Raw genomic sequence first — 15,000 nt, 5'->3', positions numbered from 1 at the left:
AACAACAGAAAGTGTTTGAACGCGAGTACGGTCAGAATCCGGACTGCAATTACAGTTTCCTTTGTCCACTGCATTCAAAGTCGAGTACTTCACTTGTGTGAACTCGTATCCAAGGAGAGAGAAGGATAGATGGATGAAGGAGAGAGGAGGGCAGACGGATGAGGGGGAGAACAGGGCAGACGAGTGAACGAGAGAGGAAGACAGACAGATAAAGGAGACAGGACAGACGGATGGATGAAGGAGAGATGAAAGCGCAAACAAGCGATAGACAAATCTTTTTACTCTTCCTCCCTACATGTTAAACAGTTTCAACATGTTCCCATTCCTTTAGTTGATTTGGTTATTGATTATTACCTGTCATCAATACTGATTTCATCCTAAACAGAAGGGACAAAAACCAAATGATTCGTACGATGTAATGCAGACAGAACAAGGCGCCACAAGAAGCCCACACACACACACGACTACTACAACTGTTTATAATGATCTATCGGTTCTTTGTCTTAGCAGTAATCGGAGTTGAAACAGAGCTCCCATTTAACTTGGACCAAGAGGTTGGTTTTCAACAGACACGAGAATTATCCTTCAAAGGTTAACTTTTCACTTTTTACCTGAGTGTAGAAAGTGAATAAATATGTCCACCTTCACCAAAGTAATTGTACTTCTACTTGAGTAAAGTAACAAAAGTCTGTACGTTTATCTACTTTGGCATTCAGAAGCAGCAAACGTTGTGAGAACAGAGAGGACGCCATGATAAAACCTGTCCACCTCGAGTGGAGGAGCAGCCACCAGAAAGAGAGACAACGATTATTATTATTATTATATTAAAGTCCACTGAATTTGGTTTCAGGTGCTTTTCCAGGGGATCCTTTTCTATTGTAGGGTAGAACCACCCCCGTTGTAGCAGGTTGTCATAGCGACGTTCGTCGTTTTCCATCTTTGTCTCCACTGGGTAGAAAAATGAATTTTGGATTTGTGCTGTGTAGAAAATTCCATGTGGAGTTCCTCTGCCCAGTCAGAGGTCTGCAGGGTTTATACTTGACCTTTCAGCCGTTCCTGGAACCAGTAAAATATATACCAGGTGCTTTCAGCTAATGGGAAAACCAAAAAGAGCGGAGTGGAGCCCACGCCACGTACTGCATCCATGATTAATGTGTGCGGTTTGTTTATTTATCTTTCTGTGTGTGTGTGTGTGTGTGTGTGTGTGTGTGTTCTAAAGTGGGTCCTTAAGGAGCCGTCTATCTCCAGGCTAGTTTCAAAGCCGGTCTTCTTGGTTTCTTTCAAGGCCACTGGGTGTTATTATTTGCAGCTACAAAATGTCAGAATGTGCGTGTGTCCACGCACGCTCACGGAAAGGTGAATCTCAAAAAGGAAAACATGGTCCCTTGTCGCTTTGTGTACGTGTGTGTGTAGTTGTATTTCTGTGTGTGGGTGTTTCAGACTAGCCTCTGTTTGACTGGCAGCCAAATATGTGCTATTTCCCATCTGCAGTTTTTCTCTGTTGGTTTTTATTGTTTGTTGTGTTTTCCCACTCACTTCTTAAGCAACAGAGTGACAGAGGAGTGTGAGATTCCCCCCCCCCCCCCCTCCCCTCTATAGGACATCAAAATACTGTATACTACTAGCACAGTGTTATTTATACCTGTCAGCTCTAACTTGTTTGATCTATACTGTACACGCTGTGTCTTCCTGCTGCCTCCACCATTCAAGCGCTCAAGGCAATGGCTGAGTAGAAAAACCCAACTGTGTATTCGTTATATTAACTAGTGCAGCGCTCAACTTCCAGCACGCCCTGCTAGCGGAGTGTTAAGATGTAAAATCAAATCAAATGTTTCACCTCAGGAACAATTTAAATTCAACATGTGATGTCATGATGTGGACCAGCTGCAGGGGCCGCTCAGCAGGTGTTTGTTTTAATGGACCGACCAGGTCGGAGCTTAGGAACATGAATTAATTGCTGGACGTCTCCGTGGAGCCAGCGCAGAAAGGGCACAGCTGGAGTATCTGAATGGATGGCTAGTAAACTGTGTCCTATGACTATGCATCCATCCACGAGAACGACTTTGTTAAGGAACCTTTCAATTTGAGATGAATTTACAGTAATGAGTGTTTTCATTTCCGACCCTCAGGCGATCGATGCGAGTCCGACCGTCGGCAGGGCAGGTGTGTGCCTGGTGTGTGCCGTAATGGAGGGACGTGCCGGGAACTTTCCGGCGGGGGCTTCCGCTGCGAGTGTCCCGCTGGAGGCTTTGAGCATCCGTACTGCACCGTCACTGCCCGGTCCTTCCCACCCAAGTCCTTCGCCATGTTCAGAGGCCTCAGGCAGCGATTCCACCTGTCCATCTCCATAACGTGAGTAAATCACATGCTCCAAGTGCTTCGTCACTTAACTTGAACTTAATAATGACATTTGGATATTCAGAGGTTATTTCCTTGCACTGTTTCAGCTTTCTTTTAGCCTCCATCTCTTCCACTTGCACTCAGACAGATCCATAATCACAGCTCTTCCTCTCACGGAGACTCATCCCCTTGGATTTAATCTGTTTATTTCATCTCAGTCTCAGAGATCGATCCTCTTATTCCAGCTTTCTGGTTTCTCTCTCTCTCTCTCTCTCTCTCCTCCGTCCATGATTCATTGGTTTCCGTTTCTGTTTTTTTCCATCTCTCCCACTGTTTCTTCTTATCTTACATCTTATCACTGCTGCCCTCTCCTCTTTCAGTCTCCTCTGTCTCCATCTTGTGACTTTATGTCTTGAACGGGTTTTTTCAGATTCTTTTTTTTACCATATTCAACAAGTTCAGATGCGTGATTTTGACCAAGTTTTTGAATTTTGCTTTAAAAAAAACCTCGGTTTGTACAATTTTGTTGATTGACATCTGGATTTAAATGAAATATATATTTTATATATATTTTAATTCTCTCATTGACAGGCTGTTTTGCCGTTTTGCTTGCACACGTTGGAATAATGCAGCCATGTTTTCCCATCTCCATCCTTTCTTTGTTGCTCCTTTGTGCCTTAACACTCTGTGCTCATCTATAGATCTGAAGTGGCTCTTTAGAGTGGTCAGGCAGGGTTATGGGATGGTTGCCAGGGTTGATGTCATCCAACCATAGTTGCTAAGGTTACCATACCCATGGGACTTTTGCTCGGGTTTTAGCTGATGGTTGCTGTGAGATGTTATGGTCTCGTTACTCTTGCTAAATGAGCGTCTGTGTATTGTTGGCGTGTAAAGACGTCACGTTTGCTTTGCTTCATTGATTTGTTACCTCCGGCCAAGCAATAATGCTCATTTATGAGGTTTTGTGGCAGCTTTTCTGCCTTGGAAGACTGTTAGCAAGGATCCTGCTACTAGATTTTTAAACACTGGGAAAATCTGGGAACGATTTCACACCTCAATTAGTGGCTTGATTTGTGCTGTTGGACCTGTGGCACAGCCATGCAAAGAAGACGTGTGCCTGCTCTCAAATAACTCTTGGATCATTATGGAACACGTTAAGAGTCTCACAAAGTTGTTCCAGGGGAATGGTGAAATCAGGGACACATTTAGTTTGCGAGCCTGAAAACCCCATTTACAGATTCAAAAATCAGTTAAATACCGAATCCAAGACTCTCATTCTGAGTCAGGTGATTGTGTACGTACGGGATATATAGCAAAGGATAAACAAAGCATAGAGAAAGTATTTGCAGACATGTGAGTATTTTATTGCAATTTTCTTTGCAGTGGGGATCCTCTTGTGGTTTGTTACCTGTCATTGTGCTGTGGTATCAAAACATCTATCTAATAAAATCTAACCGTGCTTTTCATCAGGTTTTGTTAACATGGCAGCCTTGAACTTGCCCCCTTGGCCACACTATGGAACAATGACTATTGTTAGCGTTGCTTCTTTCCGCATTCTGCGCCTGCACAAGTTTATTCAGTGTTTTTTCTTTGCATGTGTGAGGAGACATGATTTATAGTTTAATGTATTTGCACTGTATATTATTATTATTAAAATCGAGTTTTATTGTTCTTCATGTTTGTGTTTATGTGCATGTGTAGTTTTGCCACTCTGGAGAAGAGTGGACTTCTCTTCTATAATGGACGCTTCAATGAGAAACATGACTTCATCGCCTTGGAAATCCATGAAGGGCAAGTGGTGCTCAAATATTCCACAGGTACTAAATCTAAATGTATAAATCTGTCTATATGTATATGTGATCCTATGCTTAATACCTGTGAATATATCTATTAAGTAGATATACTAAGGAGAGCTTATAGAACATTAAGCATAAGATTAGCGAGGGGGGGATTGTTCTCCCTCATTGTGATGTCTTTTTAAGTCTGAGCTGTAAACATGGAGGACATCCATTATCAGCCTGCACAAGCTATGGAGCGATTATGATAGATGATGGAAAACACCATCAGATCTCCAGTGCTTCACCTGCACTGTGAGTACTGTGTATTGTGAATGCAGTAATCCAGCTGGAGAGTCATTGGCACTGTGATTGGCTGCTTCTTCACCATGTTGACCATGTTCAATGCCAGATGTACTGACTGAAATGTTAGTGCTGAATGACATTTCAGTCAGTACCTGAATGACACTGACCACATCATTCATAAAAATGTTCAGAACCCTTTTAATATTATCTAAATAGTCTGTTAGGTTTTGCTGCTTTTGTTCTGGCACAAACTTCCTCCACGTGCGTTGCAGGTGAATCGTCCACTCAGGTGAGTCCATTCCTGCCTGGAGGTGTGAGTGATGGCAACTGGCACTCTGTCCACATCCACTACTACAACAAGGTGGGTCGACCTCTCAGCTCAGGCCATTTAGGCTTTTCATTTTAGTTCTGGTCTTAGTGTCTCGATGACTCATCCTGGCACGCTGGACGTGTGAACTCCTGGTGCATCTTCCCATCAGCCAGACATGTGCTAAATTATGCTGCAGGGTGCGTGCGTGTGTGCGTGTGTGCGTGCGTGCGTGCGTGTGTGTGTGTGTGTGTGTGTGCTGTATATTTGTATTTCACTGTTTCATTTGTGCATATTTGCCATACATCTCCTTTAATTTCTTTCATGTTCTTTCATTCTCCTCAGCCAGCTGCACGCTATGTGAGTACGAGTGTGTGTCAGGGTGAACATGCACCTCCTTCTTTGATTCCATCTTCTCCTTCCTCTTCCTCTCCCTGTTTGTCTGTCTTTCTTTCACCTGCAGACAATAAGCGAAGAGTGATTGTTTGTCTATTTTACTCCATTGTTTTCTTACCCACATGCAGTTCCTGTTTGTACCTTACTAACTCTAACTTTCCCCTTTTCTTTCTAACACAATGTGCAGTATCCTCAATATTAGGAATCTTTGCTTTCATGTGTAGCATCCGGCTGCAGTGATGGTGGTTTTGCATGTTTGCAGGTGTCATGGTGTTTTTCGCTTTAGAGTTCTTTCAGGATCTGCATTCAGTCGGTTGAAAGTGTGCGTTTTTGTGTGTTCAGCCGAGGCGCAGTCTGAGCGGTGACTTCCAGGGTCCGTCGGACGAGAAGATTGCCGTGGTGAGTGTCGACGACTGTGATACGGCCTTGTCACTTCGCTTCGGTACGCAGCTTGGAAATTACAGCTGTGCTGCACAGGGCAAGCAGACCAGCAACAAGAAGTGAGTCTTTCTTTCCAACTCCTCATCATTCATTCAGGTTCAGTGTGTTACATTAAATCACCCATTTTACAGGATAACAGGTAAACAATTAGAACAATACTTTCCAGGATATAAAACTTAAATGCACCTCTAAGTTACTAGTAAAGGACATGAGCTTTGCCCATTCGATCGATTTTTTTTAATCTGCTGCTTTTAAGAACTTCACTTTGACAAAGATAAATTCATCAGATGTAAGATTGTAAACTAGTTTGTTGCTTCAAAAAAAAGCCAAGTACTGCACAACATCAGTCAACTAAATCATTGGACAAACCTAAAAGCAGCAAGGGCATCAAAGGCACGTAGTGAAATGACCCCCCAGGGTGTTTCCACGAAAGGAAGGTTGGACCTCAGCTCAAACTTAAACAGCTGACTATCTGGAGGTCTAACTTGAAGGAAGCAGGTTGGTAAGGCGGTTTGTGTTTACGTCTGTGAATGTCTTTTATTGTTTCTGTCTCATCTTCAGTTCAACATTCAAACTGACAACTTCAAATCCACTTTGCTGCTTTCAAATGTTTGACCTTGTCAACATGGAGTATTTCCCTACTTGAGGTTTGTCTGCGCTGCGTCTTCAGAACGGCGCCTGTCGCTCCGTGTCCTCTGCGAGCTGCGATCATGTTAGCCCTGTTCTGTCAGCAGAGCACAAAACAAAGACTGGAGCTTCTCCTCTCCCCTTTTAACAGCTCATCATCCTCCCTCTTCATCTTGACATCCATTTCTAATTCTGCTCTTTGCGGATGTGTGCTGTAACGTAATCTCTTCTCAGCTCAGCGGAGGCTCCGTTTGACTCTCTGCTCCTCCATGTTGTTCTTTTTTGTACAGAACTTTAAAAGCAATGACAGCACTACTGTTTTTGTTACTCTGTTGTTTGTTTGCTCCCAAACCCATTGTTTGTTGTCCCTTCGGTCTTCCTCCTCGCATTCCTCTGCTTTCTTCCCCTCCAATAATCGTCTCCTCCTTTTGTCACCTGCCTGTGCGCTCTCTCTTTCTTGATATTTCCTGGAGCTAACAGGTAATCTCTTGTTTGTTTGTCGCGCTCCCCGCTGACTCATCCACACCTCCATCTTGCTTTTCACCTCTTTACGTCTGTGACTCCATGACATCTTCCTCATTTCATTGCCGCTCTGGTCGTTCCCTCCCTCCCTTGTCCCTTACCTCTACTTCTGATGTTTGCTGTACCTGTAATCTTCTGAAGGTTCATCTCTCATCTTTACCTTCACCGAGACGGGGACAATTAATTACCGGCGTTGGGTTGTTTGTTTGTTTGTCTGTCTGTTAGCAAGATAACTAAAAACGTTACAGACTGATCTTGAGGATTTTTTTGGAAATGTTGAGAATGTTACTCATCTGTGCCTCAATATTTTGGTTGATTATTGAACAGTGTTTATGGAATTTGACACAGTCATGTACGGGGGGGGGGTCTCTATCTCACCACCAAATTTGATCTGGATCTGATTCAGAATGAGGTCAGGAAAAAATATAAAATTATAACATTAAAACTCCATTTGCGGATTAAAAAATCCGTTAAAAATACACATCAACTCAAATTCACTTTTAATTTTCATGGTTGGTCTATAAAGATACCAAGAACAATTTAAAACCTTTTGCTGTGTATCCAGATCACCATGTGGATGGTGTAAATCTAATTATGAGGGGAATGAGCTGCTTGCTGCTTCAAGTTTTAATTTCAATCTTTTTTCAATCTTGATTCGTGTTCTTTCTTATTCTCATTATAATTGCTCCTCATTCTCGTTATCTCTTCTCTCAGGTCTCTAGACCTGACTGGTCCATTGTTTCTGGGTGGAGTTCCCAATGTCCCGGACAACTTTCCTTTTGGTGCCAGAGAGTTTATCGGCTGCATGAAGGAGCTCCACATCGACAACAAGCCGCTGGATTTGGCTGGATTCATCGCTAACAATGGAACGCTCCCTGGTCAGCACTGTAGCCACACACCCAACACATTTATGGCATTCACATAGATTGGCCATAGATTTCTAAATACAATTATACAAATCACTGAAATTAATTACAATATAAAATAAAAATAATCCACAGACATAAAAGTAATCCCTGCCTTTAACCATTAATTCTCAGGGTTGATCTTCTCTGCTGCTCACAGGACTAGTTTGGTTGGTGGTTGAAAAAAAAACTGTAAACCTCTTTAAAACGTCTCCAAATGCCACAAAAGATATTTGAATGTTGACTGAAGATGGAGACTTTATTGTTATGCATGACCATGAAGTGAAAGGATCTCACAGTAGGGATTCCTGAAAGGATAAAATTAAGGCTCACGCTCATCTTTATTTATTGTTATTGTGATATTTATTGTTATTGTGATATTTAAGGAGAACTACAAACCAACAAACTGAAATGCTTATGTGGACAGGATTTGACTATTACAAACTCAGGTACAATTGGGAAATGTTTTCCCCTGAACGTGGACATTGGTAACTTAAAATGTATGTAATTTTATCAGCTAACCAGTCGGTGCAGACATTTTTTAAACTCACTTGATGCGACTTCCTCTGTTGCGTTTTGCAGGCTGCAGCGCCAAGCATCCGTTCTGTAAATCCAATCCGTGCCAGAATGGAGGAACCTGCAGCGTGAGTTGGGAGACGTTCTCCTGCGACTGTCCGCTGGGGTACGGAGGAAAGGACTGCAGCCATGGTGAGAGGCCAGATAGATTATTTTTATCCGAGTGCCGTGTTTAATTCTAACATTTTGAGTGAGATGTGAGCTCATGGCTGAGCTTATAGATTTTTTTTGTCAGCAGTAATTGTCCAGCATCACAGATTCTCTTCAGGCTTTTAGACCGAGCCTTTATTGAGTCTGTAAGTGGAATGCAGGTTGATAAATGGATGGCGCTGAGACTTAATTTGTGCGACGGGACTCTTAGCATAACGCAAACATATCTTTATTGTCCTGATGGAAAACATGGTCAGCGCTATTTCTTGCATCATAGAACAGATTAACTGCTTGAATTGCTTCCTTAAGTAATTATGTGTTGGCCTTCATGTTAGAGATGAGAAAAAAGAGAAGTTTTGAATGGCGTGCAACCGTCACACAAAACCTGATGCCATTAATGCACCCTTAATTATTATAAAATATATTCCTCTTTTTTAAGCGCTCACAAAATGATTCCGCTCCCATGACAACCTCACACTGCTCTGAATGTTGCAGAAGCCCTGACTCTCTCTGTCATCTTTCGATCTAGTGATGACACACCCTCACCGTTTCCTGGGTAACAGTGTCCTGTGGTGGGATCTGAAGAATGACGTGACCATCTCCACACCCTGGTACCTCGGTCTGGTGTTCAGGACCAGAGCGCGGGAAGGGACTTTACTGCAGGCTCAGGCCGGCCAGTACACCAGTCTGCTGTTCCAGGTGTGTTTCTTTACACACACACACACACACAGTTTTACATGCCTTTATTCTATAATTTGATAGGATTGAGCTGGACACTCGGTTAAAATGAGTACACAACAAGGATAATATACCTTAAATGAGCATTACAATCAACTGAATAAATGTGGTAATATCCACACTCATGATGAAGGACAGTCCTCAGGTCACACACTCGCATCATTCACATCCTGCAGCGCCTCTGCTGGCTCGTCTCAGGTCATGTAAAAAAAAGAAAAAGGAAACCCCTCTTTTTCTGTCCCTTCTTGACGCCGACTCGCTAATTATTGTGGAAAATAAATAAATAAATAAAAATAAAATACTTTACATGAAAATGAAATTGATTTTAATTCTTAATACAGCAGTTTCGTGTTTGTTGATGTTGATAACAGATAACTGTTTTGTAATATTTATGTGTCGGTCCTCAGTCATTCAGGTCGAGGTAAATCACAAAGAGCTGGACTTGGAACGTCTTCAACCAAACTTGAACAAGTCCGGTTGATTCTTCTTTTTTGCTCTTCGTGATTTAATTATTAGAGTTTAAAATGTGAGAAAAATCTTTATTTAAAACTCTCAAAGAAAGACGAGATTAAATGAGATAAATAGTTAAATTAAACAAAATCAGGATCCGGTGTCTCCCATGAATAATCTCACACACACGCACACACACACACACACACGCACACTCCACCCAAAAGTGACTGAAATTCCTTCACAGTACTTTTCCCGGGGTTTCCCCCAGGTGGTAAATGGCCAGCTGATGTTCTCGGTGACCCGCGGTTCTACCAGACCGGTGCGTTTGCGGTTGGATCAGGTTCACGTCGCAGACGGCCGATGGCATGACCTTCAGCTGGAACTGCGAGATGTCCGCAGCGGCCGTGAGATGCATTACGTTGCCACCCTACGGCTGGACTTTGGCCTGTATCAGGTAATAATCAAGATACAAATTAATGAATGACTTCCTGCTCCAGCAGTAAAGACATAACTTTAGGTGATACAATAAAACTTCTTTACGTCCTGAAAAGAGTAATTTATTGTGACTTTATTAGGAGTCTCTTTTGCACATATTTAAGACTTAATAGCTTGCTTTACTCAGCGAGGCCTCAACAAGGAGTTTAGATCCATTTGGAAATAATACAAGAGGGTTACCTCCATATTGATTGTCAGTAACAATATGATGCTGTGCTATTATTGGATTGAAGCTTTAAATATCAATTAAAAGGAAATACAATAGCCTTTCAAGTGCCATAATACATTTAAGCTATGGACCTGATGGATTGATTGTTTTTATTTCTTTGCCTTTTTGGCATCTACATTGTGCTTGAACAAGCCATCATTTTAAAAACCTTTCACGTATCACATACTCAAAGCTGTTGAGCCAACTGTAAACATGGAGTGCTAGTTTAAACATGGAGTGCTAGTTTCTCCACTCGCACTTAGTGTGTGCTAGTGTTGAAAACTGAGGCAGGCAAGGGTTACACCAAACAGTCAGCCTAAGACAGGTAAACATCCAGAAGTCAAACTCCTAACCTCGCTGCCATTGAAACAATAATATCTCGAAAACGTTTGGTATGTGTGCAGTAATTATCAGCCAGATCTCCCCCTCCGCCTCCCCTGCTGGAGCTGAAACAGGGATAAATGGGCCTCACTGATTTCCTTTACATGCATTCTGAAGGCTAAGATGCTTGTTAACATTGCCTCACAATACTGTCATTGTCATCAGTAGGGCAGTGAATTTTATTTTATTGTTTTTTTAATTATTTATTATGTTTATTCAATCTGCAATATTACTCTCCTTTGACTGACATCTGGACCGTCATAAACCGATGAAAGCGATGAAACATGACTTCAAGAGATATTTAGCGAAGTTTAGAATATTATTTCTTACATTTCTTACAGCTTTTAATTTGTAAGTTTAACATTATATAAGATATTTTCATCGATGTATATGACAAAGGTCTTATAGCAGCAGAATGCTGCTATTCAAAGACCCTCCTTGCGTGTGTTTACATGCAGTCATTAATAATGATCATGTTTGCCCTTCCTTTCTCTATTTGTCCTCTCACCCTTTCTCCCCCATTAGGGAACAGTGATAGTGGGAAATGAGATTCATGGCTTGAAGGTGAAGCATCTGCATGTGGGTGGAGTTCTGGGCTCTGGAGAGGTTCAGAACGGCATCAGAGGATGCATACAGGTGAAGACGGATTAGTGGATCTTTTCCTTTTTATTGATGGTTTTTTGGGATTATTGACACAAAGAGGGGGAAAAGTGAGCTAGATATTTCAGATTAAAATAAACCCCTCCCTTGGTTTGTTTGATATAAATCTCTCTTTCTCCCTTAGGGTGTTCGGTTAGGTGTGCGTCCTGATGCCCCTCCCCTGCCGCGCCCATCAAGAACTGTCAAAGTCGAGATTGGCTGTAATACGGGCAAACCCTGTGTCTCATCCCCTTGCCCCGCCCACAGCCGCTGCTTTGACCAATGGGAAAGACACACCTGTGTCTGTGAACCCGGTGAGTCAACAGAGAGCTGATCCTGATCCAGATTATGTTGAAGATGCTGTCATAAGTAGTATTTTTGTGGTTGAATGATTTTTTGTGGGGGTTAGGGTTAGGGTTTATCAGTGATAAACACTGATAATGGATGCGTCCGTTTTCAAATCCCTTTGAAAAACATGCCTGTCTTGAAGCTATAAGACAGAAACATGGAATTTATGTGAGATTGAAAAGTTTTAATTCTCAGCATTAGATATCAATGAAAAGAGATTTGTGCTGCAAGCAGGTGAAGAGAAAGAGAATAATATAACATGTTCATATCCATGTTGGTGCTGAAGCTGAGGCTGAAATGGGTTAAACAGATATTTGGGGAAAACTTAATGTGTTCTCATCCATCCTGCCTGCAGGGCTACTTCCAACTCTTCTTAGTCAGGTGAATGTGTAATTTAATGAAGCAGAATTAATGTGGACTTGAAAAGATAGGAGGGTAAACATATACCATATAGAGAGAAGGGAAAGCTGCAAAGATGTAATTGAAGCAGGAAGAACAGAGAGACTGAAAATGTTAATGATTAATGAGGGGAAAAGGAGGGTGACAGAAATAGTTTAAAATCCACACTGAAAGCTTTGCATCAAGAGGAAGGAAAAGAAGAAAGAGAGTGTGAAAATATCTAATCAAACAGCCTTAAACCACGAGTGACACGTTTGGGAATACAGCAACACACAGCTGGCCTACATGCACACAGACGCACACGCAACAGACGTGAGAGACAATCAGCATACAGATGCACACAACAGAGGATAAAGTGTATTTGGTATTTATTTACAGCTCTATTATCACCCACTGACGCAACAGCTGTGGGTTATTTCTACAGGTATTGTTTTAACATGCAGGATCAATCAGCCAGAGATGATTAAAGGAGATTATTTGTATTTATAATGAAAGGAGAGACGAGCACGAATATTAATTGAATAGAAAAAACAAACGAGAGAAAGCCAAGAGAGAGACAAAACATAAAAAGTCAGCATTTCATCAGTTTCTCAGAGAACCTGAACAAATGCATCAACTATTCCTTCATTACGTCATCGAGGTAATGATTTAGTTTGTTGGTTCACTTAGTAGCTGGATAATGTAAAAGCATCAGGATGGATTTCCATGGAATGTTTTAGAAGAACAGAGCATTTGGAGCCCCCCCCCCCCAAAAAAAACAACAACATGTAGTCGGAGAAATGTTTGTTCGCTTCATTTGACTGAGGCTGTATCTTTTAGTCTGTGCAGGAATTTGAGCTGGAACACACAGCAAAGGAAATATAACCACTTCAACCTCAGTCACATTCAACGACAATGCAAGAAACAGATACAGCATTGTGTTGCGGTGTCGAGGGTTAAACTTGGTGCTATCAAACTCAGAAAAGCAAAAAAAAACACATCACAACTTAGAGTGTTTCTGCTCAGCAAAGAAAACCTGCAACACAGCTTCTTTTTATTCTGGTGAGAATCAGCAGCTTTCATGTGTCCCAGCTGTGTGTGAGGATATACCAAACTGGATCAGCACTAAAGTGCATTCAGTCTCCTCTCTGTGGCCAAACAGGCCAGACAGATAAAGGTGTCAGGCTGCCACTGGCTGGTAACCTGGTATCTATTTCAAGAAGACAGAAGAGAAATCAAAGGAAAGTTTCTCAGGAAAGGAAAGTTTGAAGGCGAGAACACAACAACGGAGGCGGAGGGAGGAAAGAGGAGCAGGAGCGTGCGTTCGATGGAGGATATAATTTGCTGAGGCCTCAGGCCTGGCAGCATGGGAGAGGAAGCCGAGCGGTGCTTCCATCCCTCCAGCATCCTGCACCAGCCTGAAAGCTAATGCTAACACCTTGATTCATTAGCATAAATCACACACACACACACACACACAGTAAATGCGCAAACTTTGTGTGTATAATTATTTACTGTAAACACATGCACACTTTAATTATCATTGTCATTCATCAGCAAAATGAGCATTAAAAATGGAGGCGAGTGCTGCAAATCAAACTTTAATAAAAGAGGAGAGAACAAAAGAAAAGAAAAGAGCGCTCTAAATAATTCCCTTTTATGTGTGTGTGTGTGCGTGTGCGTGTGTGTGTGTAGGTTAGTCAAAATCAGATTATTATTTCTTCAGCTTTCTTGCCCTCAGCCTAGAATGCTGTTAATTCGCTGCTATTTCCGTAGCAATTAACAATTATCAGAGCCACAATTGTTTGATAATGAACTGGAAAATCTTCTGCTGTTTTGGTCCCTCTTTGTTGTTAATGTGGAACAGACGCCCTTGTGTGTCTGTGTGTATTCACTACTAGTCTCTACAAGCTTCACTGAAAAATCAACTTAAATATGATGAATTAAAACGACGTTGATTTGTGCCCGTTTGAGTTCCCTGAGCTGTTTAACAAGCAACTCAAACACATTCCCAGAATCAAAGCGCTGGAATCGCTTTCACCGTGGTAATGACTCAGTCATCAGAGTTTCCTGCATATGGAGCTGTCCAGTGCTGAAGTTCTACTTCAGGTTGGTGGTGGACAAATGACAAATGCCATCTGTGGATGGGGTTTGTTAGAAAAGTGCATCCAATGAAGTTGCGTTTGTGTGCTGTGAAGCTGCAGAGACTCTCAGAGAGAAAGAGGGAGATTTATGAGTCTCAGGCCGGATTGAAGTTGTGACCCACAGCGACGACGGATACCTGGAAGGAGCTGAACCGAGACAAAGTAGTTCCCTGTGACGAATAAAATGACATGAAATGTCACTTATTGATCAGGGGTCATACCAAAACTAGACATTTACAGCTATTTGCCACCGCTGCACTCGTGTGTGAATGTTGTGTTTGATATGGAGTCCTATTTGTCTAAGATGTGATGAAACCCAAAGTAACACAGTTCAGCAGTGAGTAACTACAATAAGGACTAGATGTTACCCGTTGAAGGTATCAGTAAATCCTCTGGGCTGGACTGCACTTATAAAGCTTTACACCAGAAACAGACAGAAAAACCAAGATGTAGCCATGGAAACATAAACTAATTATTACTACATGATCCTAACATTCTTGAGATGTATCCAGACACCCACATCATTCCGTCTCTAGATGTGTCTGACACACACTGACGTTCCACTGCCTGAGAGAAGCTTTGATTCACAGAGGGCGAACGGCCCAGTGAACAGATCGGCCATCTTTCTTTTCCAGATTACAGCCTTGTGCGAAAGTCAAGATGTTACGATCAATTCTCTCTGTGCATGCATCTTCCTGCACACGTGAACAACTCAAGAGGGTAAAGCGAAGCAGAGCCAGACGCACTCATCGACATTTGCTGTACAACTCTTTGTTCTTACAAGGTCACCCTCGCCATCCCGTGTTGTTCTCACAGGGCCAGTTTCACTTCAAGTGTCTGAAAACATCCAAGGCTGTCACCGCCTCGCTCT

The 15,000-nt window shown here is 42.1% G+C and overlaps 1 protein-coding gene across 1 annotated transcript in view; it reads left to right on the top strand.

Moving 5' to 3' along the window:
- Positions 1-15,000, top strand: part of celsr3 (cadherin, EGF LAG seven-pass G-type receptor 3) — a 61,842-nt gene that overhangs the window by 22,632 nt on the left and 24,210 nt on the right. The window contains exons 4-14 of the mRNA XM_068744235.1: positions 2,130-2,352; positions 4,042-4,157; positions 4,694-4,782; positions 5,074-5,088; positions 5,467-5,624; positions 7,429-7,592; positions 8,202-8,327; positions 8,875-9,044; positions 9,805-9,990; positions 11,146-11,256; positions 11,405-11,573. Of these exons, the coding sequence (XP_068600336.1) occupies positions 2,130-2,352; positions 4,042-4,157; positions 4,694-4,782; positions 5,074-5,088; positions 5,467-5,624; positions 7,429-7,592; positions 8,202-8,327; positions 8,875-9,044; positions 9,805-9,990; positions 11,146-11,256; positions 11,405-11,573 (1,527 nt within the window). The remainder of the gene's footprint in view (positions 1-2,129; positions 2,353-4,041; positions 4,158-4,693; positions 4,783-5,073; positions 5,089-5,466; positions 5,625-7,428; positions 7,593-8,201; positions 8,328-8,874; positions 9,045-9,804; positions 9,991-11,145; positions 11,257-11,404; positions 11,574-15,000) is intronic.

Source organism: Brachionichthys hirsutus, chromosome 2, assembly GCF_040956055.1.
Source record: "Brachionichthys hirsutus isolate HB-005 chromosome 2, CSIRO-AGI_Bhir_v1, whole genome shotgun sequence".
Lineage (NCBI taxonomy): Eukaryota > Metazoa > Chordata > Actinopteri > Lophiiformes > Brachionichthyidae > Brachionichthys > Brachionichthys hirsutus.
The sequence above is the reverse complement of the archived record's forward strand: the minus strand, read 5'-3'. Positions and strand labels throughout refer to the sequence as shown.